At 40.3% G+C, this 23804-nt stretch overlaps 1 protein-coding gene across 1 annotated transcript; it reads right to left on the bottom strand.

Annotated features, from left to right (window-relative positions):
• Positions 1-23425, bottom strand: cpne7 (copine VII). The gene is made up of 16 exons (XM_040160346.2): positions 23220-23425; positions 21871-22180; positions 18328-18510; positions 18115-18189; positions 16520-16594; positions 14026-14109; positions 13849-13938; positions 13587-13685; positions 13296-13382; positions 12963-13022; positions 12200-12333; positions 8157-8211; positions 5664-5715; positions 5148-5281; positions 4083-4319; positions 1-3213 (listed from the first exon to the last, which is right to left on the bottom strand). Exons 2-16 carry the CDS (start codon positions 22042-22044, stop codon positions 3061-3063), a joined length of 1692 nt encoding a protein of 563 aa, XP_040016280.1. The 5' UTR covers positions 22045-22180; positions 23220-23425; the 3' UTR covers positions 1-3060.
• Positions 23426-23804: the final 379 nt, after the last annotated feature.

Here is a 23804-nt window from a genome sequence, read left to right as displayed (position 1 = left end):
TTTCACTTAAATGATGAGATTTATTTACTTAACTGCAAGCATAAAGTACAAGAACAGCGATTTGTGTAAAAGTAGGCTTGCAACATAAGCATATCATGAGAGCCAAAGGAGTGAACAGCACAGCTTTACAATAAAAGTAAGCATGCAACAGATCCCTTTTTTCCTTTTGAAGAAATCTAATACTCAATATTGATGCATGGGTTGCTTCCTTCCCACTCGGCCTGCATTTATACCAGTTGCATATCATGGTTATGGGCTGTAAACCTTGTCCTGGTTGGTAGTGAATGGGTGAAAGAGAGAGATAGAAAGACTGTGACATATTTCAAATACATCAGCGTTGTGTAAAACCTATGACTTATGACTTAATTTTGTCGGACAATGTTGTAAGTGCAGATAAGAGAAAATAAACAGCTCAGTTAATTCTTCCCATGTTTTTTTTAATCCGTAGTGCAAGACGGCCACATGGTTTTTGCTCTTAATCTCTCAAGCGTTTCAGCTCGCTGCTGTTGCACCACCGTGTTACAAACAACGGTCTCCCATTTAAAAATAAATTTTTCTCCTTTTTGTAAGTAAATGTAACACTGTGCACAGGTCCAGCTAGCTCTCGCACACAAGCATACAGTGATAATTGATGAATACTTAATTCATGATTAATTGAAACGTGTCATTATAAGAGGGAAATTGTATAAATCACATCTCAAATAATAAGAGTACAGGGTGACTGCTGGTGCAGCTCGTAACTTCATGCAAATTAGCACGATATCTGCGATTCCTTTCTTATTTAATCAGACTAGGTATCTACCAAAGGTTTGTTGGAGAGCATATATCTGGTTAAAATATTTCAATTTATTAGGATAATTATCAATTGAGATAAATAACTTGTATCACTTGTAACTCCAACCTGTAACTCCTCGTGAGACCAAATTCCCTTCAGGATTATTCACATTAAAGTGAGTACGGCTACAAATCCTCAATGTGTGATCTTCAGAGGAGTTCAGAGAGCAGCCAACAGCAGAGCTGGCCGTGCTTAGTGGCATTCATGAGAAGTCAATATTCTACATCTGGGGAGGGCTGTTGAAGCACTAGAGGACAAATCAAAGTCAGATTAATATATGACGCTTTTGGGTGGACATGTGTATGCTAGAGTAGCTGTCAAGAGTAGATGTGCTCCCAACAAATTCAATGGATTTAATGTCCTCTTGAATTAGTAGGCCTTCAGCCTCATTCAGAGCACAAATACATTATATCGGCTAAATGCGCCCAAAGCAAATACACACAGCACCCAGGCGTTACTAGAAGAGGCAGCAGATTGACCGATAGCAAACCAAAGAGTATTGGAGTTATTACCGCATTGTGAACGGTGATTAATTCAACAGTATAGCGTTCATGTCTTTGATGCTCTTCTGCTGGTACGAGTAACAATTTGTCGTTCTTTCTGAATAAAATCTTCTGATTTAAGGAATATATTATGCCTTAGTCTGAAGCCAAGGGAAAGGTCAAAAATGGTGTATTTCAGTAATACATTTGCTTCGCTCCGATAGACTTTGTGGGGTTTATATTGTTATTCCTATCTCTAAAATGTTGCTCTTATAAGTGCTTTGTAAGAAAGTGTCGAGTCATCTACTTTTGGGGGGCATGTGTATTTGGGAAATAATCCCTTGATAAAGCTGAGAAAGCATTTTTCAAGGTAAGTGACAGTTGTACATTTTTTAATATAATGAATATTGTAAAGCTCAATATAAAAGCTTTACAATGCAGTATCTCAAGTAAACAGTGATCCTACCAGACAAGAGATGCTTAGAAATGAAAAGAGAAGTTTGTTTTGGAAATGCACATTAATGATAAAGCCCTTAATACTAATAATATGCTGAGAACATTTTCACCGCTGATTTTTCTCGTAATATTCTAATATAAATGTTTTACAGGAGTCACTGATCGCTTAGTGTTGTCATTGGTTTTAAAATGTGTCCGTGACCATTTATGAAACAACGAGAAGAATTATATTGCATATAAAAAGCAGCTGAAAGAAAATAAGGAAACACTGCAGAAACGTAAAGAATGCTACCTGTGTCGGCTGGCTCAGGGATGACAACAATAACAAACAATTTAGATTTTCACAGTTTATACCATAGCCACCTGACAAAAGACCAAAAATGGGGTAATGTTGCTCATCTTTTCTAGGCGCCAAAAATGATTTGCGCTTTGTCCGGAGAATATGCCGAAAACCAAAACACATATCCTGCTTAAAATATCTTGCAAAGATTTGTTGACTCCCTGTGGTAACTGAAAAAAGCATAAAGAGCTCAAGCTATAGCAAATGTATCATACTGCAGAAGTAATGTCTCATGTAGTTCCAAAGATGTACAACGTGAACACTTCTAAAACGGTGAAACATCAGAAGTTAACAAAGACTTTTTCACTGCTGCGTTTGTCTCATTATTTTAATTACTGGGTAGTTTGGTGATTATTAACATAGAATACACTAATCTGCAGATGTCTGTTGCCTCATTGTAATCCAAAGTACGGTCAATCGAGAGACGAAGGTGCGTAAGTCAAAGTCAATGTAAAGTTCTGAATGCAGCACTGACAACAATATATAGACTTCGGTATTTCTCAGTTAAGGAATTGGATTTTGGCATACAGCACATCTTCAAAATAATGTGAAGATATGACATTTGTAAAACAGCAACATAAAAGACAGAGCTGTTGACTTTTAAGGCCAGGAAGGAATAATAAGCCTTCACCCGATGGATGGATCAGCACTGGGGGATTTGGCCTGCATGCAAAACAAATGGTGGGGTAAAAACAACACAAGCCTCCAGGACCCATGATGCTAAGACCCGCAAGCTGCAGGGTCTTGGTTCGCCCAGCCATTGTTGTACTGTCATGTGTAAACACTTTGATGGGTGTGAAAAATGAGATAAAGGAGTAACAACACATTTAGAACGATTCTTCTTCTCCACTCCATCCCCACGATCGCAAGGCATGCGTCTTTTCTCCCCCTTCAGTCTGCTGGACTGCCGCTGTGGTCAAAGCTCGGTCCATAAGCAGGAAGGATGGTTATTCAGTAGGGGTGGTGGCGAGAGGGCTGAGGACGGGGGTCAGTAAATCCCTCAGAGGACACATAGGGGAGATGGCCTTATGGCTGTAGTACTCCACTACTTGCTTGGGCACCTCCGCCAGAACACATTTGGCCAGAGCTGCAGGTGAAGCCTGCAACACAGACAAATCACTTGAGTTGTCAGGACCACTGTTAGATATTGGTTTAATCTGAGATACAGAACACTTTCCAGTAAAGTTTTTAAGTTATTTCTATTCTAAGGGATAAACTAACCGTAATAAACTAATTAAAAGAGGTATGTCAGTGTTAGATATTGTATACATGGGTAACTTCTCTGTTCCTGACTCTTTAAAAGTCCTTTCTATCTCTTCAGAAAAATAGTACGTTTGCAGTGTTTGCATTGCAGTGAGTTAATTATGTGATTTTTAAAACAGGTTTGCATACAATTCAGTTGTACATTATATTTCCCAAAAGATTTCAGCTGAAAAAAACATTACATAAGGGAGTAATAGAGTCTGCAACTTTATCAGAGAGATAACTAAAATATTATTCCCGGATGTGTTTTGATGACGGTGATGACATTGTGCAATACATTCGTTCAACTTTCCCGTATGAGTTTCACTGCTGTGAGATCTGGCGACTGTGACCACAAGGTATTGATTCACATCATTTTCCTACCTGTCTCCACCTTCCTTTTATAGACCTACTATGACGCAAATTTGGGGAAATTTGCAACATCAGATCCGTAACAGGCGATGTAATGCTCTGCTAAAATGTTGCTGATTGCAAACATCGATACAGAACAATACATTGTTTTTCAAAATCTTTTTCAATCCCTGATGTCCATCTGTGGCGCTGGCAAAGCCAGTGAAAGCTTGCCGCGTGCTCTTCTGAATAACAAGTGACGGAGGCGTTATGTAAAAAATAAAACGTAACGTCCATAAGCATCACTGGCACAGCTGTCAAAAGGAGAAGCTGAAAGTAAACGGGAGAAGATCGACAGGACGGGAGAAAAACTGACCGTTTTGAAGTCTCTGAAGGGCACAAACTGCACAATATCCCTCAGGACTGGTTCGCCCTTTGGTGAGCGCAGAACGCCATCATCTCCATCCAAAATCTGCATGTCTGTGAAGTCTGCATTGCCCACACCAACAATGATTATGGAGAGAGGCTGGTAGGAGGCTCGCACAATAGCCTCACGCGTGTCTGCCATGTCTGTCACTACACCATCCGTGAGGATGAGCAGGATGTGGTACCGCTGGAAGAAGATAAGAGAATTTGAGTGTGTATTAATCTACGTTGACGTTCACCCATTATAAAAGCATAGTGAGGTTTTGAGCGAAAGCCCTCAGTCTGTGTTGTGGTGTAAATGCTTTTTGCGTTATCTTTGGTCATTTTACAGCCTTCACTGAGTAGATAAAAATCTGTAAAGATCTGTATGTCGCTTTATTAAAATGTTGAAACGAGGGCATCAAGAAAAGATCAAAACGGAGGAAATTAAAATCAAAAGCTCCAGATTGTGAATGTACAGTGTATAACCAGCAAGCACTATATTATCAGACAATAAGAAATACACGTTTGTGTATTATGTGTTCCCTGGAAGTCTAATTGTTGACTTCAGTTAACTTATTAATAAAAATAAGAACTAAGAAAGTAAAAAAGTAAAAGAAAGAAAGTAAATAATTCCATGAAGGTCAGTGCGATTACAAGAGTGTATTAGTTAAGAAGACAATTTATATGCAGTAATGTGAGTAAATAGACTTTCTCACTCCCAAAGGGATTTCAAGCAGCACAATCATTCTATTCACCACTCGTGTTATATCCCATTCAGGTCATTTCTAATACAAAAGCGGGTCAGTAATATCATATTGTGTATTAAAAAAACAACAGCAATATGACACTTTATGACTTTTAAAGAATACTAATTTGTTCTATATTGGGCCTTACTGCTGGTTGAGCCGTAGGGCATCATCGCTATAAACAGTGATGTGAACCAGAGGCCACTCACACTGGGAATTCATGGAACGCACAACAGAAAAGCCTGTATTACAGCCATTTATTTAACAGAGTACAAAGAGTCACTCACAGAAGCATCTTTAATGTTGCCGTCGCCGGCTGCGAGCTTTGCTATCCTGTTAATGATGGGAGAAACATTGGTTGGGCCGTACAATTGGATCTTGGGGAGACAGTTCTGGTATGCCTCGACCACTCCTTGGATCTCTGATCAAAAGAGAGAACAGAGCAAAGTGAAGGAAGCCTCAACAAAGATATCTATACTAATGAACACGCACATCATCCAACAAACCACTAAAAAAGCTACAGGCAGACAAATTATAGGTTATATTCTACCAAAAAAGTGAAAGAGGCCTGAATATCCGTTCAGAAAATCAAACATAAACACTATGGGACTCTGGTACCAATCTAGAAAGGCATAATAATTGCTCACAGAAATGCGTACAGAGAAGTCGGCTTTCGTATATGCTGTTGGATGTGGGAACAGCTGAGAAATACTGATAATTTAAACTGTGTTGTTAAATTGCAGAAGTCTAGTATTACTAGGAGATGCGCTTTGGGGAAACTAATGTCCAAAGCCGTTCCTCACCTTCACATTCATCATCCTCTGGGTTGAAATTAATGGCAAAGTCATGGGACACCTGTGAATTGAGAAAGATGTTGTGAAATACTTCTAATCAGCTCAGCAAAACCAATGGAATCAAAAATGACCAGAAATGAAATGTGGAATGTGAGCGATCCAACATTTGACAGCTTTTGAGTTTGGATTTCACTACAGAAAATCATTTGTGATGATAACTACAACAGTCAAACTGAAAAATGATACTGTGATTTTGGGGAGTAAGAGAGAGAATATTTATTTATATTATATATTTATGAATAATCGGCTGGTTGAGCAGAGGATACTTTTTGCATGTAAATGAACGAGGAAACTCCACTCAGAGCGCAGATCTCTGCCAGGTCTCCAGATGTTGATCAATTGCAACCCATACGGTTAAGATGAATAAGCCGAGAATGACGATGTTAAACATTCAAAAACGATTTTCTTGAGCACACAGTAATAAATTACCACAAAAAAAATTAGACATCTGAATCCAGTACCATGCAAGATGAACGGTGGACGCACAGAAAGACAAACACATTCACACACGCGCACACACACACACACACACACACACACACACACACACCGAACAGAACACAAGAATGCCGCCCTACTAAAATATACTGCAGGTGCTAATAAAAGAAAAAGTATACATTTAGTTTGGAACTGGTAGCAAAGGAGTGTTAACTGTAATAACGTTAGAAATAAAATATTCAAATATAAATATTTACTTTGTTTATCTAAAAGCTGTTAAACTGGCTAAAGAGGTGATTACAAGTGATACATCCCGCACAAGAAACTCATTTTATTATTTTATTCTTATTCTTCAACTGTCAGCCAGATCCATGACAACTGATTCCTCCTCAGCTGGCTACTTACTTCTGCCATTTTTGTCCTTATTGTGATTAAATAGCAAAACGGCATTTTGTCAGTTAATTGAGACACATCAGTGGTCCTAGAGAAATGAATCAAACAGACCACTATTTGGTCTTTGCATTGGGCCACTATCGGCGTCTTGTTTTGCCTTTTATTGAGCAAAACATTTGATATGACGTTGTCGGCATGCGATTAGCAATTACACCACAATCAGAGTCCCAATGAAGCCGAATGTTTTAGTGTCATTGGATCCTGAATATGGAAACGTTGCTTTTCATGATCAGAATTGAATTTACATGATATAGTGGCTTTTTACAAATTTCAATGCTTTCTACATGTTAATTTATGTTTTCTGGTGTCACAAAGAGCTTGCAAAGAAAAAGCAATGTAAGCATTATTTGCCTTACAAGCAGTAGGATACAAGCAACGCTGCTTCCGACTGTCAGGTTGTTTAGGGAAAAGCCCTGCACTCACATGCATACACGTCACCATGGTTACCAAATTATTTGCAGAAACATATAGAGTACGTACACCCTTTCCTGGAATGTTTGCAACCTGCTATGGGATTTGTTTGTAAATTCATGCAAAAATCCAATATCCAAAGGTCTGCGTCCTAATTTAGTTTCAAACCACCAATCAAATCAAACCAGGGTTCAAATGAAAGAAAGCCTCAGCCGAGGTCATGTGTAAGAGAGCCTGCATCCTTGGCAAATAAACATCTTGGTTTCATATCACACGCATACTCCGTTATTAAGGACACAGGAGTGCTCCGTAGGAAGCCTGTACTGATAAAGTTTCCATCAAACCTGCACACCGGAGTAGCCCATGAGTAAGATGCAGTTCATGATGAGTCTGATTACTCCATTAGCATTCACCTGCACCATCACCACAATGTGGCAACAGCATGAAATAAAATACATTTTACTCCTGCAGAGCACCTCACTGTCAGGATAGATTCAGGAATTAATAGTGTTTATCTTCTGAGCTACAAATCTTTGCATGATTGAAATGATCAATATCAGTGTTTCACATGAGTATGAAATGAAAAAAACAAAAATATTCAATATCAAACAGCAAAGTGATTCGACGATTTTTGTGTGTGTGTGTGTGTGTGTGTGTGTGTGTGTGTGTGTGTGTGTGTGTGTCTGTGTGTGTGTGTGTGTGTGTGTGCGCCCACTCAGTCACATGTCAAACGTTCCCCAAGGGCTTTATTCAGAATTACTGAAGGCTTTTGGTTCTCAAAGTCCCGCTTGAACAAATGCTCTCGCTCTTAGGAATTCTTATGTAAATTGAGCATCAACACTATGTGTTTTTTATTTCATTAGACCAGTTGATATTTTAAAACTTGGGGCTTATCAATACAAATAAAATGTAGCCATTCTAAATGGGAAATTTTTACAGAATGACAAATTGTGTCATAAAACTGTACAGGAAAATTCAATGCTTAACGAGAACTCCCAGGGGTGGTGGAAGAAACAAGCTAAACATGCATAATGATGTTAATTTGAAGGAAAGAACAGTGTCATGAAACAGAATAGATAAAAGGGGAGGCTGACCCGTATTAATGGAAAACTAGGAGGGCACAGATATGCAGATACTCACCTCATAATTTGGAGGGATTCTGGCTCCGAACCCCAGAGCTGAAAACCTTTTGTCACTGTAAAGATAAGCAAATTAAGCAGCTGTGAACAGTTACTGAAGTTCAATCACGGAACAGCTTTTGCAGTGATCTAAATTATGCTGATGGCTTATCCATGTGTTCACGTTTCTAAAAGGCAAACCCCGTGCTTGTTGGCATTTCATAAATGCTAAAAGCCTGAATTAAAATGGGAAATCTGTCAAACGGTCACTGCAGCCAGCACTTACATCTGTTCAAAAAGCTTCCCAAGGTCTTTACTCTCATTGTACAAAATAAAGAGGCTCTGCTATGCTGGATGGTCAAAAACCAGGGTCACCCTTTTAATGCCATGGCAGGGTGCATAGACTTGTGTAAATGAGAAGACGAAATCTGTGTTTCACACCTCTCTCCGTTCACCAGGGATGAAATCCAACCACCACAGCGATGCTGCAGATGGGACTCCTGAAACATAGTATTTTTTTAACTTCTGGTTCTTCTTCTTGTCGTGAAGACCGGGGGGCTTTTTGAGTACTTTTTTTATGCCTGAAATAAGGTTTGTGGGAACGTTTTTTTTCTACAATATGACATAATTAAATAGTATATACAATATGATATAATAATTGAAATATATCATGGCTGCATCTCTCTCGTACTTTTAGAAATGAAAAATTAAATCAAATGTGGTACTTCCTTCTAAAAGTACCACATTTAGCGTAATTCCAGTAGAAAGAGAAGGACAATTATTAAGTGCAATGTATATAAATACCACACCCTCCACGTATATACTGTACTCTATGTATAATAGTTTATATAGATATATAGATATATATATATAGCATATGCCTGGCAAAACAACCTCTAATCTTCATCCCAGTGCAACACAAATCTCAGGCTTGACAGACATGACGTTGTTTGATTATTTTCTCTGGAGAGTGCGGTAGTATTACAGGGTACACATTACACTGGTAATAACTGTTGATTTATTAGTTTTGTTGACAAGTGCTCATTAGAAATTTGTTTGCCCACTCACAGAGCTAATATGGCTTTGAGGCTTCTGAAGAAGTGATAAGTTTGGACTTATATAACACTGGAAGAGTGAACTCTTGACAGAAGCAACTTCTCTTTGGCAAGTTTTAGCTACCATAATAGCAGCTGTGGCAATAACAGTTTTCTGCATTGATAGCCTAATACACACAAAGGAAAGGCATTTGTTGTTACGAGTAGTAGTACTAATAGTAGTATATCAGTATTAGTAGTATTAGTAAAATAAGTAGTCATAGTAAAAGCGATACCTTGAATTAATAAAATACAATACTTCTGCTAATATATCAATTTCATTACATTTATCTCTCCTCAAAGCCGTTAAATGAAAACAAAGAAAATGTGTGTTCTACTCATAGCCTCATAACCATGTGACTGTAAGAGTTGATAGTACCATCACTAGACTTAGTAAGAAAGACATCACTGAATACAGTGCTTGTATTTGGTTGCCATAATTATCCTGTGTTTGAACATTTGAACTGGCTGTGATGCTTCAGGTTTAAACCCCCTCCAGTAATAATGTTCTAATTAAATGAATAGATTTCCGTGTCATACAAGTTCTGCAACTGACACAAAAGCAGACTCACCTCTGCACTCAGCTCCAACATCTACATGTTTTCAATTCACTTTTTAATCCATTCTCCATATACTGAATTAAGGGCTTACTGCCCTTATTGTCAACTTTCAAACGCACAGGGATACGTCGTCTGGATGCAAAAATTACAAAAACAAATGTAAATGTGTTACCAATGTCGAGCGAGGCAAAGGACTGACTGACTCCATGCTGGGACAATTTTATCGTGAGATGTACTCATTATCTTAACCTCTACATTATTTCCATTCTTTTATAATTTGTCCTCTGAGCCTCACCGAATTGATTTCTAAGTGTCATTTTCATTTTTTAAAGAGATTGCGTATCATCTCTGCAGGCATGGAGTTACGAAGCAGTACCATCAGCCCAGGCAGGAGGACAGAGAAGACTGACAGGACATTTTCATTGCATGAATTTTGCTGTTAATTTTATGGTGCTCCTTGTTTTCTTTCTTTGTCCGCACACGTTAAAAGCAATGGGGAGATGTGCCCGGTCTAATAGCCCTCTCCGCAAGGTAAACGAGCCTCTGCCCACACAGACAAAGGCTCGTCACTCGAGCTCCATAATGCACTCCTCTGCACGGACTCCACAATCCCACATCACCTCTGTTCACTAAAGGCTAAAAGGTGTGCTCGCCCACGCAGTTTTACACCTCAATAACAATTGCAACTTAAGAGGGAATGGCGGCCTACACTCGCCTGTCACTGTTCATCCAGAGACATGTTTCCATGTATGATGCTTGTGTGTTTAGTAAGAAAGAAAATGATACAAATATAAGAATGAGCTGCTGATTTTCTAGCAGATTTTCAGTGTCTTCCGTGCTAAAATTAGACAGGCAGTGCTCCCTATACTATTCAATAGGAGGATCTGCATAAATCAGGAGTCAGGGTGTTAATCCTCATCTAGCTTAGTTTTGACAGATAAGAAGGTCTTTCTCTGACCCTCATCATATTCTAAATAATTTAGCATTAATTAGCAAGTACCTGTAAGACTAATATTTTTTCACATTTGTATGTTGTTGTATGTATTTTTATGTTGTTTGTATGTTCTATTAGCTATATCAACCAATTTGTATTGTTTATTTAATGTATCATTGTATTCGCTACAATGTCTTTAATAATTAAACAGGCATCCTGCTGTACCTACATCTGATTCTACACCACGCTGCCTCCTACTCCATGTTGAAGTGCTTGCTATCTGGTGTCAGCCTCTGTCTCTGCATGGGTCCCTGTGTAGTTCAGGCTAATGAGCCCATGCAAACTAAGAACGGAGAACAGTAGCTGCAGCAGATGCTGAGAGAGAACCGTATCATTGGGTTCTCCACAGGACAAAGCACATGCTGCCAGCACTGTGAGCATGGACGCTGTCAAGAACATGCAAAACAGGGGACACTGTCCTTACACGACCATTACATTACATTACATGTCATTTAGCTGACGCGTTTATCCAAAGCGACTTACGCAATGAGTGCATTTCAATCATTTCGGCCATCATGCTCTGTTTTGAAAACTGTTCTGCGAGAAGGGATTAGAAAAAGATTCAAAGAGTAGAAAACTGATGCTGTTGCATTAAATGTGCTTCTAAAGGTCAAACGCTATCATTTGCTATCGCTATCGACTGTGGCACATGGAGTACAGAGGGTGCGCCGGGAACCGCAAGGTTGGGGTTTGAGCCCCGGCAGCTCCATGTCCCATGAGGAAGTGTCCCTGAGTAAGACACCCAACCCCTAATTGCTCCCTGGGCAAAAATGTAAAAAAAAATCCATGGGTTAAAAATGCAATGTAAGCGTCAGTTAAATGTAATGTAATGTTAGATGGATTGTTAAAAGCTGCAAAGTGATTTCCAAGATTATTGTGTCAGCGCATTTGACTGCCTCTACCAAGAACCAGCTCCAGCCTCATGTTTGAGTAATGCCAGTGAAGGCCAAATTAGTTTGCTCTAATTTTCCAGGTAAAAACACTTTCTCAAGCATCACTTTGTCATGGTTAAGCACAGATTAAAATACATTTGCCGATGTGAACACGATGATTACAATCTGCAAGACCGTGTTTGTGCTTAACCGGCTTGTGTTCTAACAATGAGAGGCTATTCAGTACATAAAATACATTTCAGCAGAGAAATAAATCGGAGATGGAGGATCTAGTAGCCAACAGTTCAGCACTAAACTGGTGAGCAGGAATGTAATAACCTGCGAGATTTACTGCCATTCTGTTCCAGCACACCATTTCCATTTCCATCCTTTTGCCGTGATTGAGATAGAGTGACTTGTTTTAGTGTGAATGATCCCATCACAGTGGCATGCAAGGGACGTTCATCTCAATTTTACAGCAGGAGACACTGATAATCAGCATAGGCCCTGAGGAGTCTTTACTAAGAATCAAAAGACTGACAAACCTATCATAGTCTTGACAGATCTCCCCCACTGCTATCAAAGCCTTCAGGTACTCGTTGGGTTGGTAAGGGTTGATGTAGTGCAAAGAGCAGCTGTTCCTTGGGTCTCCATTGGAGGCTGTGAAGTCAATTGCAACCTGGCAGGAAGAAATGTAAAGCAGGAACAATGTGACACTATGGGTTAAGTTTTTATTTTGCTGCTAAACATTTTTATTTGGCCGTAAGATTGTGAATAATTCTGCATGAGCAAGCCTGAAATGTGCATAATGGGAGCATAAATTATCTGATCCGAGGTAATAACTTGTGCTTTTTACACCCACATAAGTGGAAACGGTTCCAGCTCCAGTACACTTTAGATCAAAGAAGACAACTATTTCTACAAGGGGGAGCTGCATCTAGCATAGCCAATTCCTCGAAAGGACTATTCCTCGCTTCGGTAATCCGTCGAGAGTGAGATGTAGCACAACAAAGGTTAGACCATAAGGCGAGAGTGGAAGGTGCACAAAGCTGCCAAAAAGAAAACTTGCGAACGTACAAAGACGGTATGTTTTATGCATGAACATATTTTAATTGCTGTGTCACCTTCCGCAATCTGGAAATGTAACATTTGCTGCATAATGTCTTCTAACAGACCACCAAACAAGTCTTACCGGAGTCTGTTTCTCTACAAGCAATATGATCTTAGACTACTGAGTAATCTGGCTGTATAAGTAATTCATACACCAGTGACAGTGAAGAGTCACTAAACACAGACTGCTCAATTTACCGTGAAGTGAATCTGGCATCCTCCCATGATGTAATCTAAGAAGGAGTACACTCTGTGGAGCTGGAAAATAAAACATAATATTTATTTAAGGCAACCACCCAGAAGCATCTGGTCATTAAAACAGAATTAACGCAACAAATCTGTTGAGAGTAAAGCATAAAAAAGTGATATATTTCTTATAAATTGCAAGAAATAAACAGGATTTTTTTTAATTTAATGAGCATAGGTGCAAAACAATATCTGTTACGACAATGGATTCATAATGGTCTTCAAATTGTAGGAAACTATTTCCTACGACAAAAACTGTGACATTTGTTTTGTTCTGATTCTCACCTTGAGGTCACTGAGGATGACAACTCCTGAGTTTTTATAGTTCCTCTTCTTTTGTTTGTACTTGGGATTGATGCAATCCCACGTAACCTGGAACAAATCAGGTGGAAGACAAACAAAGAGAAGCATCAAACAGCTGCATTGGGAACAATGTGTATCAAGCAACATGATATTTGTTTCATCGGGGATGGATTTCAGGAGAGTGGAACGGGAGGAATGGGGTTTTGGGATTACTGGGAAACCTGTTACACGGGTGTCTCTTCTTTGCTGTGCTCCTTCCCTCCATTCACTGACCTTATTTCCACTGGAAATTTTCTGCATTTCCCTGAATGTGGCGTAGAACTCGCCGATGAAGTCGTGTTTCCCCCTGGAGTCATAATCCCACACGAGGCACTGTGGCACACGGGGACAACACCGTTTACTTTCTCTCCATTGGTTTGGCCCCAATTACCCAGTGTATTCAATCATCATTTCAATCATTCAATCGTATTTAATATATACTTTATTTCTGTCACTGTTGGGTCCAGATCACAACGAGCAAGTTTTTCTTCTTTACCTTGAGCTTGCGCTCCTCGTCACAGCTGCACAGAGATATGAGAGACACTTTAAAGGGCTCCCACACTGGATTCAGGTTGTTTTTAATCACCTGTTAGAGTAGGAACACATTACATATGAAGCAACGTTGCAGAAATTAGCTATTGCTTAAACCGAAGAGTGTATATAATGAATTTACTTCTGTTCTGTGCACTAGCTGTTCGGTTTCATCGTCATTGATTCGGTATATTTCCAAGAATGGGTCTGACTTGCTGAAGAGATCCTGCAGAGGAAACATAATATCAGAAGTACTGATTCTTAGTATCAATACAGGATCCTGAAACAAGAAAGACTAATTAATAACTATTACTTGTGAAATTTTCCATTTCTTCCAGAAATTGAATTCAATCAAAAGCAAGTCAGCAGGACTGAGATCATGATATTTAATGATAAAGAAATTACACATAAAACCTCACATTTATCACAACTTTGACATAATTTAATTTACAGCATTGAAAAGTGTCAGTTGTTACTTATTGTTTAACTTTTACATAAGTCAAATATGAGAAAAGCAAAAAACAAACAACATTTGTAGTTTTTTTGGATTGTTTGTATTAAAGAAAACTGTAATTTCTACAAATGGCTGTTGTCACTGACGTTGCCTTCACGATTGAAGGACAGAAAGAAGAATAACATTTACAGCAGACCATCAAGATTGTGTAGAAAATAATCTTATAACCTTTTGGACAGAGAGAAGTTTGAGAATATTTTACAAGCTTCTAGCTTGAGGCATTCTCTGGAAATTCTTTTATTTCCCTCAATCACTGACCTTTTTCTTAAGCCAATAGCTTTTAATGACCTCCTAGTTCCTTCCTTACAGCCTTTATTGCAGTTCTGAAGAATCATTATTGGTTCCTTCAACCAATATTTGAAACTCTAGTAGAGAATTTAAACTTTCTTTTGCACAGTAGCCTATAGCTTCCAATGTGCAGAAGGCATCTGAAATAAGCAGCAGCAAGTTATTGTCACCATCTTGCATTGAGTTAACTGTGCGGTGGCTGTGTCCATACTGATAAGTAATGAATAATTTGATAAGTTACAAACATGGGGTAAGAATTTGCATCCTTTATGGTTATTTGAGGTCGCCTTGAATCATCTTTTGAGCTTCAGGCACAGGCTTCTGAGAGCAGAGCAACACTGATTATTTAGGTCAATTGATTCGTCAAGGGGGAAAATGATTACTGTGTTTTTGTGTACGTGTGTGGGGACTGGAAAGGGGGTGGGATGGTGAGGCTGCTTTGTCTGCACCAATGAGACCATTAAGGCTGCATTTCCCGCCAAATTAGCCGGATACTTCTCCTGAGGGGAGTTGAGGAAAAAGCGCCCATCCTCGCTCTCTGTTGTCATGACAACCGCTAGCCAGGGGTCGCACGGACGCAGATGTCAAAATGTAATCCTCGGCCAGTTATGATATCATTACTCCTCCTATTCACCTCCGTCTGTAATATGTTCCTTCAATATCTACAGCAGTTGGAGGTGATACGGACAACAAGCAGCTAAATAGAAACAGTTTGCAGCTTCAGTCATCATCTGTTAAACAAATTGTTATGCCCAACATCAACCTGCCAGATTAGCGGCGGCTGATTTGCTGTATTAGGAAAATTAGTATGTTTTACACTTGATTGCTATGAAATCAAGTACTGGGAATTTGATCGTAATAATGTTAAACAGGTTAGTTACTAGCTTTTTGTTAAATATCTTTGTTTGCACCATTTAACCAGTTAAAGCTCCCATCCAATGTCACAGAGTTGTGCAGGGATGCATTCTAATACCCGGACATTAGTTCACATTTTTGCACTTCTGGATCCTTCGCCTCAAATTTGTTGTTCGATCAGAGTTCAATCAGCATCAAGAACCAAACTCTGCTCCAAATAAGCAGCAGAAATGTTTGTATCATGTGAAAACATGAACACTTTGGTGTCTCTGCAGTACGTGATTACACGGCACTGCTCCACAGTGATGTGCCCACAGCTGTAATCAGGTTAAACAAAGCAAGGGGGTGGATTTTTCAGGCGGAAATTCAATACCTCCAGTAGCACCCTGAATATATGAAGTAAATGACACATGTAGGGGAAGATTCTTTTCATCATTTTCCTCGTGTAAGAGTCAGGTTCAATTTCACTGTCCGAGCAGCAGGAAACTGCCAACTGCATTCTCAAATATAGACGTACATGCTGCAGAAAATTCTAATATGTCTCCCAGCATTTATGTCAGACTGTGCGTGTGGCATCTTAGGGCCCGCTCCCAGGAGGATGTAGTGACTTGCGATCATCAGAGTTGTAATTGGATGTAAGCTCCCGCTGTGTCTTTGATTGAAATGTTTGTTCAATAAAGTTTGACAGCGTGAGAGCAGGAGCAGTTATGTTCAGTGACAAACAGACTCAAAGTAAAGCCATATGAATTCAAAAAATAATAATATTTCCCGAGTGATATCATGTGCCCTCCTGTAATATACGGCCAACACTTGTATGTTGACAAATGACCATCCACATGTTGAAGCATTATCTCTCTACAAATATGTGCACTACAGCGTCACAATTAGCCTCTTTCGGCTACTGTTCTCTCTGTTAAACCATATCTAATAAAATATGAACCATGTTGGTAATATCATCAAAACCATGTGCTCTCCCCACCTTGTCATCGAGCTTCTTGGCACAGAAGGAGAGCTCCACATAACCGTTGTTGCCAGAAATTTCCTCAGCATGCACCTGAAAGGAAATACAATTTGTCATCAAAATGTTTATTCATAGCAACAAATAACAACGGGTTGATCCGTGTTTCAGAAAAGAAGAAAAGCTAGAACCCCCCACTCCAGAAATTATTATAAATTTTTGGAAAATTACATTTGGTGACAGGGTGAGATTATTATCATATTATCAATATTAATATAGACGTAATTATCCGCCACCAGTATTTAACAAAAAAAAACAGCTTTTCTTGGTTTTGTTGTGAGTTTTTAGACACCCCTTTAATATCCTTTGCAATAAGTAACTTTAGAAGGGGTTGCAGTGTGGTGAGCAGTTGACGTGATGTGAAGTGGCTTTGACTTAACTCGAAGTGCTGGACATGCTAATTTGAGCTGCGAGCTAATGGGCCCCTGCTGTTATAGCTTATAGTCTCAGCTTGAACATAAAAGTCAACCCATATTACACACATTACAGAAAAGGCTTGTAACAGCCCTCTAACATTTATACTTTGTGTATAATTACGTGTATAGATGGAGAAGAATTACAGAGCGTCTTATGCTGATCCCTTCGGCCCAGTAATCATTAGAAAAGTAGTAAACTTGAAATGTTTAGGTTCCAAGCTCAGGGAAACATCTTTATAAAAGGAGTGGGCCGAAAGGTTTTGTTATTTTGCCGGCAAATATATTGACGTGTAAAAGAATTTAAATCATTTCAACTCATTAAAAAAAAGGATTCTCACAGTTGTCTAGAAAACGTAGTGTCTTGTTGGTTTGAAATACAAGGCAGCAGAATTTAACAAGGATCATTACGTCTTTAACTTCCCTTAGCACAGGCATCCAATACAATCTGTAACAGCACTGCATAAAAGTGCTGCAGTTGCTCTAATCGTGTCCACATCCGGTCTCTCTCATGTTTTCTCAAACAAGGTAGAGTGGAAGACTGATGCACAATCTCGCTTGGCTTTTTTCAACTGCTTCCATCTCTGGCTTGTTAACTGTAAGATTGTGGTGAATGAACCAACAGCTTTTCTTTCCACGTCTAACACATTAGATGTCTTATACATGGATCATTTCCTTTGTGCCTTGGCAGGATTAGCAGGACTGGAGTACCATGTCATCAATAATGGACACTTGCATGTATAAAAACTGACTCAGAGATGATGTATTCCATGAACAGCCACTGCAATAACAAAAACAACAACGTACAGCAGCAAAATGAAGCCATTCTGTGAGCGGTACTGTCAGCTTCGTCCTGAGATATTATTGTAAATAGTTTAAAAAAAATAGTGTATACAGGTGTATGTTCTTTATTTTCAATCAAATCAGGCTAATAAAGTGATCCACAAGTGGTTCATTATGGTGCCTCAGAGTGAACATCAAAAAAATGTAAATGAATGCATAAATCTATTTGACCTGTCAATCTGCCATTTGTGATTTATTTTGTCTTTCGATGGCATTTCGCTACTAAATTCCCCATTCTTGATACCCAGCAATGACATTAACCAAACCAGCAAGGTCACAAGCACAAGGTAAGTCACTTACGGTGATGGTGGATTTGCCGGCGTATTTCCCATACTTAAGCAACAAAGGCTTCACCATCCTCTTCTGGGCCACAATCTGCAAAGAACAAGGTTAGAACATTTTAGAGTCATCAACACCAGCCTCAGGTTAACTAACTACCAACTATTTCCCACAAACTTTGTTTGTTGATTTTTAATTGGAATAAACTGAAACACATTTGTAAAATCGGTCTACCTGGCCCAGAGTGCACTCCACCCCACCCAGAAAGTCGTCATCGCGGGTCCCGATGCTGTGAGTGCCATGGATGTCATAGACTTCAAATCGCAGCTTCTGAACCTCTTCGAAGTAGTAGTCCCATGAGAAAACCTTGGCGAAGACCGGGTGCAAGTTGCTCTTGATCACTTCTGTCCTGTCCAGCTGAGACGGAAGACAGACTTTCATTTAATATGTTTCACCAATTGTAATTTCTTATTTTAATTCACTGCACGTGTGATTAAAAAAAAGTAGACCGCGGAGAGTGAAAGCATTTTTAAGAGATCTAACAAGAAAAAAGGAGTGTAAAACATAACTTATTCTGTCTTCCTGCTTATTTTTTGGGAAAACCAGCAGATTAAGAGCAGATGTTATCATGTTCGGGTAAAGAATCTATACTCAGCACACAGAAAAAGTCTGTGCTTGTCTTTCGACGCCTGACAAGGACCGGCAGAGCTCTCTGAAGCCCCATCTGCTCGTGACGGAGGATTTAGCCCTCACGCAGCTCCACGCACGCGTCTATGCCACCCAATTTATCATAAGGACAAATCATCATTGATATTTAAGTCATTCAATGCTGACAAACATGCAGCCAAAATCTTCACAGCTAAAACATTCATGATATACTTTAGTTATGTTTCTGTCAAGTGCCTGTTTTTGGAGAGTCGACCCATCAAAAGGTTTAATCTGGAGCCGATTGACATTTCATCATAGGATATCTTTGCAGTCATGCTAAAAATAGTCACACAGTTGGATACAAGCCCAGACTTGTGTTCTGATGGCAGTGGAAAGTGTTGACATTGCTCTCTAATGTCTTGTCTTCTAGCTTTAGCGTGGTGATTTTTCAGAAAAGGTAAAACAGTAGGCTTAGTTCAATTTTCTCTCTGAAGCAGTGTCTTTTTTTCATTCCTTCCCACTTTCTCGGTGCCTTTTCACGGGCAAAAACAAGCGCAGCACTTCCAGGAGAGAAAATGCGTGCCAGTATCTTTATTTTCAGATGATTATGGAATCCCCCCCCCCCCCCCCCCCCCCCCCCGACCTCTGTGACAGCAGTCTTTCACACTGTCATCAAGTGGTCGGCAAATAAGTTCATTATTAGCACAAGAGGGGTTGTTTCACTGCGAGCCGTTAGTGAAGCATCTCACCATGGACTCTATCTGGGACCAACGGTATTCTTCCTAAAGGCATTTGAGGTTCTGATTGTCTGTTGTGGGGGGCACTGTTAACACCTTAATCTAAACTCTCACAAAGGTATTCAGCTTGTGTTGACATCTGGGGAAGCATGTTCTATATAGAAGTTATATTCATCAAACCGCTCCACCGCTCGGCATCATCATCCCGAAAGAGACCCCTCCCATCCCAGAGGAAATATTTCATTATACAATAAAAGTGATGCCTCTCATTCTAATGGAATTAAGTGGACCGAAACCATGATGGGAAAACTGCTCCCACCTGTATGGGAGCATCTTTACTCTGTTTGATTGATATGAGTTTTATCCTTTTTATAATGTGTATCACGAGTTGATCTATAGGTTGGTAGAAGGGTTTGTTTTGTTACATTTTGACTCGCTTGAACTGAAGAATAAACAACACTGGGTGTTAAAAAATCTAACTTTTGTCCTTGTCTCAGTTTTATAAACTGACTACTTCACTAGTCTACCTCCACCTCACTTGAGCTTTACCTTACCCGAGATATAAAGATAATCCCACAATCACCAATGCGACGGATGGCGTGCAGCAGGGTCAGCTCTACTGTCTTTTTGTCACTCATGGACAACATGACAAAGTAAGAGAAGAACATCCAGCTAGGCCGTGGCTTCCTCAGCCTCATTCATCATAATCTTTCTTTAGTGTCCTCTCTTGCCGTCTCCTCCTCTCTCTGTGCCATCTGGATCGACAGATTTGGAATGAATCTGTCTGTTGACGAAAGCTTCTCAGAGCAAAGAACGATAGATGGTGCCGAAGTCTGCGACGCCGGTTTGTTGTTGGATTGGGGCCAGAATTATAGAGAGCTCGGTTCTTCCAGGTATGTTGAGCGTTATCTCTGGAGCTAAATCAAAACAGGCCCCTGTAGTTGAGGTCAGATATTGGCCCGAAAAGATCTGCTTTTGAATGAATTTACTATCAGCGTAGAGTCCAATCCACACAAAAAGAAGATAAATCAGCTGTGGGAGAAAACCTCAAGTGCTCTCCACCCTGCCTCTGAGCTCGTCCTTTGAAGTGAACAGGTGGTGAAATAAGGCAATATTGAAATAAATATTTGACAAAAGGCAGGTTTGTGTCACAAAGAGGGTATGAGCTCAGAAAAGAGAAAGAGGGTGGCGGTGATATGAGTGGGCTCAGCTTCTTACTCAGTGTTGACGTAACTAAACCGTTTAGTGCCTCCCTGTACAGGGATTTAACAGCACAGGATCTGACAACTTCTGTACTAGATAGATAGATAGATAGATAGATAGATAGATAGATGCACTGTGTAAAATGCGTCATCGTTACTTAATAACATATGAATTTGCTTCATTGAGTGGAGCTAAAAATAGTCAATTGTACATGCTACACTGAACCGAGGTCAGTCCATGTAACAGCCTCCTATTGAAATACAACCAAGAGAAAATCCATAACTGTGTGCTCAACACTGTAGGCCGAGTATTTGTTTTTCATCATAATAATATTTTGAGGTTCCACATTCATGCAGCCCAAAATTGCTCCCGTGCGGCATGATTCAGAGATGGTTTTTTCTTGGACGAAGAATACCAGAGCGGAAAGAAAATCTGTGTAATTAGATGTCCTCTGTCGTGTTTTACACATCCTCTACTTATTGGAGACATGTGCTTTGGCTTCCCCTAATGAACTAAAGTACTTAATTAACTGGGAAATGAGAGACCGGCTGCCTACGCTCCAAATCAGCCTGGGTCCAATCCAAGAAAAAATACATTTTCAGCTGGAACGCACCTCATCGCACTGCTTATTAACAACCCGCTGTCCACACATGGAGCAGTGGAGTTATGTAGTCATAAAAACCACACTGAACACTGTGACGTAGTGAGATGTGGAGACAGACAGGGTTCACGTCTTCTACCATCTTTTCTGAAAGAGTGACAAAGCTGCACATTCAGTGAGTTATTAACAGATTTATCATCCCACTCAAGCTTGCGCAACAACACAAGTTTTAGGTATAAGCGGAATGGGAGTTAAGACTTCATCTTCATATCTGAGCTTTACCACATTTGTGAGATAACAGAGGGAAGGTTAGCCGACTGCGTCCTCTCAGTTTTTCTGTGCTACAAGTGTGTTTTGAGAAAACATGTTGCAGAGATAACCCAAAGACGCTGCAGTTTGAATAGCTCCATGCACGTGGGATTCTTACCCATTAATGAATAGAATAGATTGTGGATTCAATTTTAAACGACATATCAGCTGCCTTATACTGTGGTTGAGCAGCGTTACACTTTTTCACCAACAGGTCCAACTATGTATTTGTCACATGTGAGGTATAAAAAAGGATGTTGGGGGGCGGGGGGGGCTCACCTCTGTCCACTGCCCGTTGGTCTGCACCATGAGAATGACACACGGGTCTGACTTGTTCAGCGTGTCTCGGTCCAGCAGGGCTTTGCAAGACACACGCAGCTCTACTTTGGAGACACAGGTGGCCGGACCGCTGAGGCTGGTCGCCGGGGAGATGGCCTCCAGAACATCATTCATCCTGGCCCACAGCGAGTGGAGCTGCCGACCAGCCAAGCAGTGCAATGTGGGAGGTCCGGGGGTTGGGATTACGTTGTGCTGGATCAAGGGATTTCAGCAATGATGTGGCACGCTCACAGGAGACAGGCTCTCTTGACTTGGTGAAGATGTGGTGAAAAAGAACAGAGATTCCTGGTGAGTCCCGGGTTACCAAAGCAAACCCAATCTGCTATCACTGCCCGTCAGAGCGTTCCCCTTTGTGAGGAGTATCATCTCACCTCGGTAATGACAAGAGACAGGGCATGAAGCTGGTGGGATCGTGTTTTTCAGGAGCCCTGGCACAGGGTATTCAAGACAGTCAAATCTGGTGCTTCCTATTTTTTAATTCTCTTGATTCCATGAAAAATAGCAGCATGCGCAAAAATATCAGAAACAGCCCCTATCTTGTTTCCTTTTTAAAATCACAAGATGAAAACGATTTTAGGAGGGGGGGGGGGGGGGGGGGGAGATAAAGTGTAAATCAGGAATCTAGCAGACGCATGGTTGTGTGGCTTTATTGCCAACCGGATAAACTAAGAAAAGAAAATTTATTTGTTTGTGTGAGTGCTGCGTGCGTGCGTGCGTGCGTGCGTCCGCCCTGTGCCCTTGAAGGAAGGCTGCCTGAAGCTGCTCAACTGTTTTAAAGAGGAAGAAAGTCTTCTGCTTTCATTCCCCTACATCCTTCACTGTCACATTCTTCTTATTGAAAGACGCACTAACAAACGAGCGGTCGGGCTTTCAGCACCGGGGACAGCGCCCGTGTTTTGGTCTTTCGCTCCTGCTTTGCGCCCGGAAACCAGATGTTCCTCAAAAGCATCAATCTCAAACTTAACACAATAGAGCTCGAAATACAATCAGATTCAGACGCTACGAATCACATCCCAAGCTAAAGTTGTAATGTAACAGAAAACAGCTCCCGGTGATGCGAGGCGTCCTCCAGCGATGCGATCCGACAACTTAAAAATGAAGGCGGTGGAGGAAACGCTCCCAAAACGGTTCTCAATAAGATATCAATGCATAACAAATCAACTCAGTTACTAATCTGTAATCCTTTCCCATGATGTCGACCTGGCTTTTAGTTGCCTTGTTCCCAATCAGCAAAGCGTCGGACTGAACACATCTACTTTGATATCATCGTTTGTCATCGTCATACTCACTTCCGATTAGAGAACATCAGCGGCTGATGAAAAACCCGAACAACTGCTGACCATCAAGTTAAAAGCGACACAACTCACTTCCTACCTGTCGCTGTTCTTTACTCTTAAGCACACGTGTTTTAATCCTCTCCCATAACAACCTGCTTGCTTTTTCTTCTTCCCCTTTTCTCTTCTCACCGCGTGAGGAGGGAGTCGGCTCTGCTCGCGCATAAACGGGGAGTGGAGAGAGTCCAGCTGCCGGTGGAGGGAGGAGGTGGAGGAGGTGGAGGAGGTGTCGCTGGGGCTCCAATGTGGGAGTTCGATTCAAAATCGAGCATTATAAAGAGGACACAGTGCTGTGCAATGCACTGCAGGGGAATCTAACATGTATCTGGTAAATATGTGCATGGGTTTGGGATTTTCGGCACTTCCAGCAATGAATTTATGAATTGCAAACAAGTAATTGAAATGCATTTAAATCTAAGGGCGTGCAACATCTCTTACACTTTTATAAATGAAAATGGAAGTATTTGCATTTATGATCATTTTAATGTAAATTAAGAAAGATATATAAATCAATTTTTTCTCCAGCTTCCATGTGTCACA

The sequence above is a fragment of the Gasterosteus aculeatus genome, chromosome 12, assembly GCF_964276395.1.
Source record: "Gasterosteus aculeatus chromosome 12, fGasAcu3.hap1.1, whole genome shotgun sequence".
NCBI classification, from domain to species: domain Eukaryota; kingdom Metazoa; phylum Chordata; class Actinopteri; order Perciformes; family Gasterosteidae; genus Gasterosteus; species Gasterosteus aculeatus.
Note: the sequence above shows the minus strand (reverse complement) of the source record. Positions and strands in the feature narration are given on the sequence as shown.

Excerpts from the sequence above, each read along its gene's own strand:
- cpne7 (XM_040160346.2), bottom strand. The coding sequence starts at position 22,044 with ATGAATGATGTTCTGGAGGCCATCTCCCCGGCGACCAGCCTCAGCGGT. Across the intron at positions 13,383-13,586 it reads AAATTTCCAGTGGAAATAAG|GTTACGTGGGATTGCATCAA; the intron begins GTCAGTGAATGG and ends GATTTGTTCCAG. Across the intron at positions 5,282-5,663 it reads AGAGGATGATGAATGTGAAG|AGATCCAAGGAGTGGTCGAG; the intron begins GTGAGGAACGGC and ends TCTTTTGATCAG.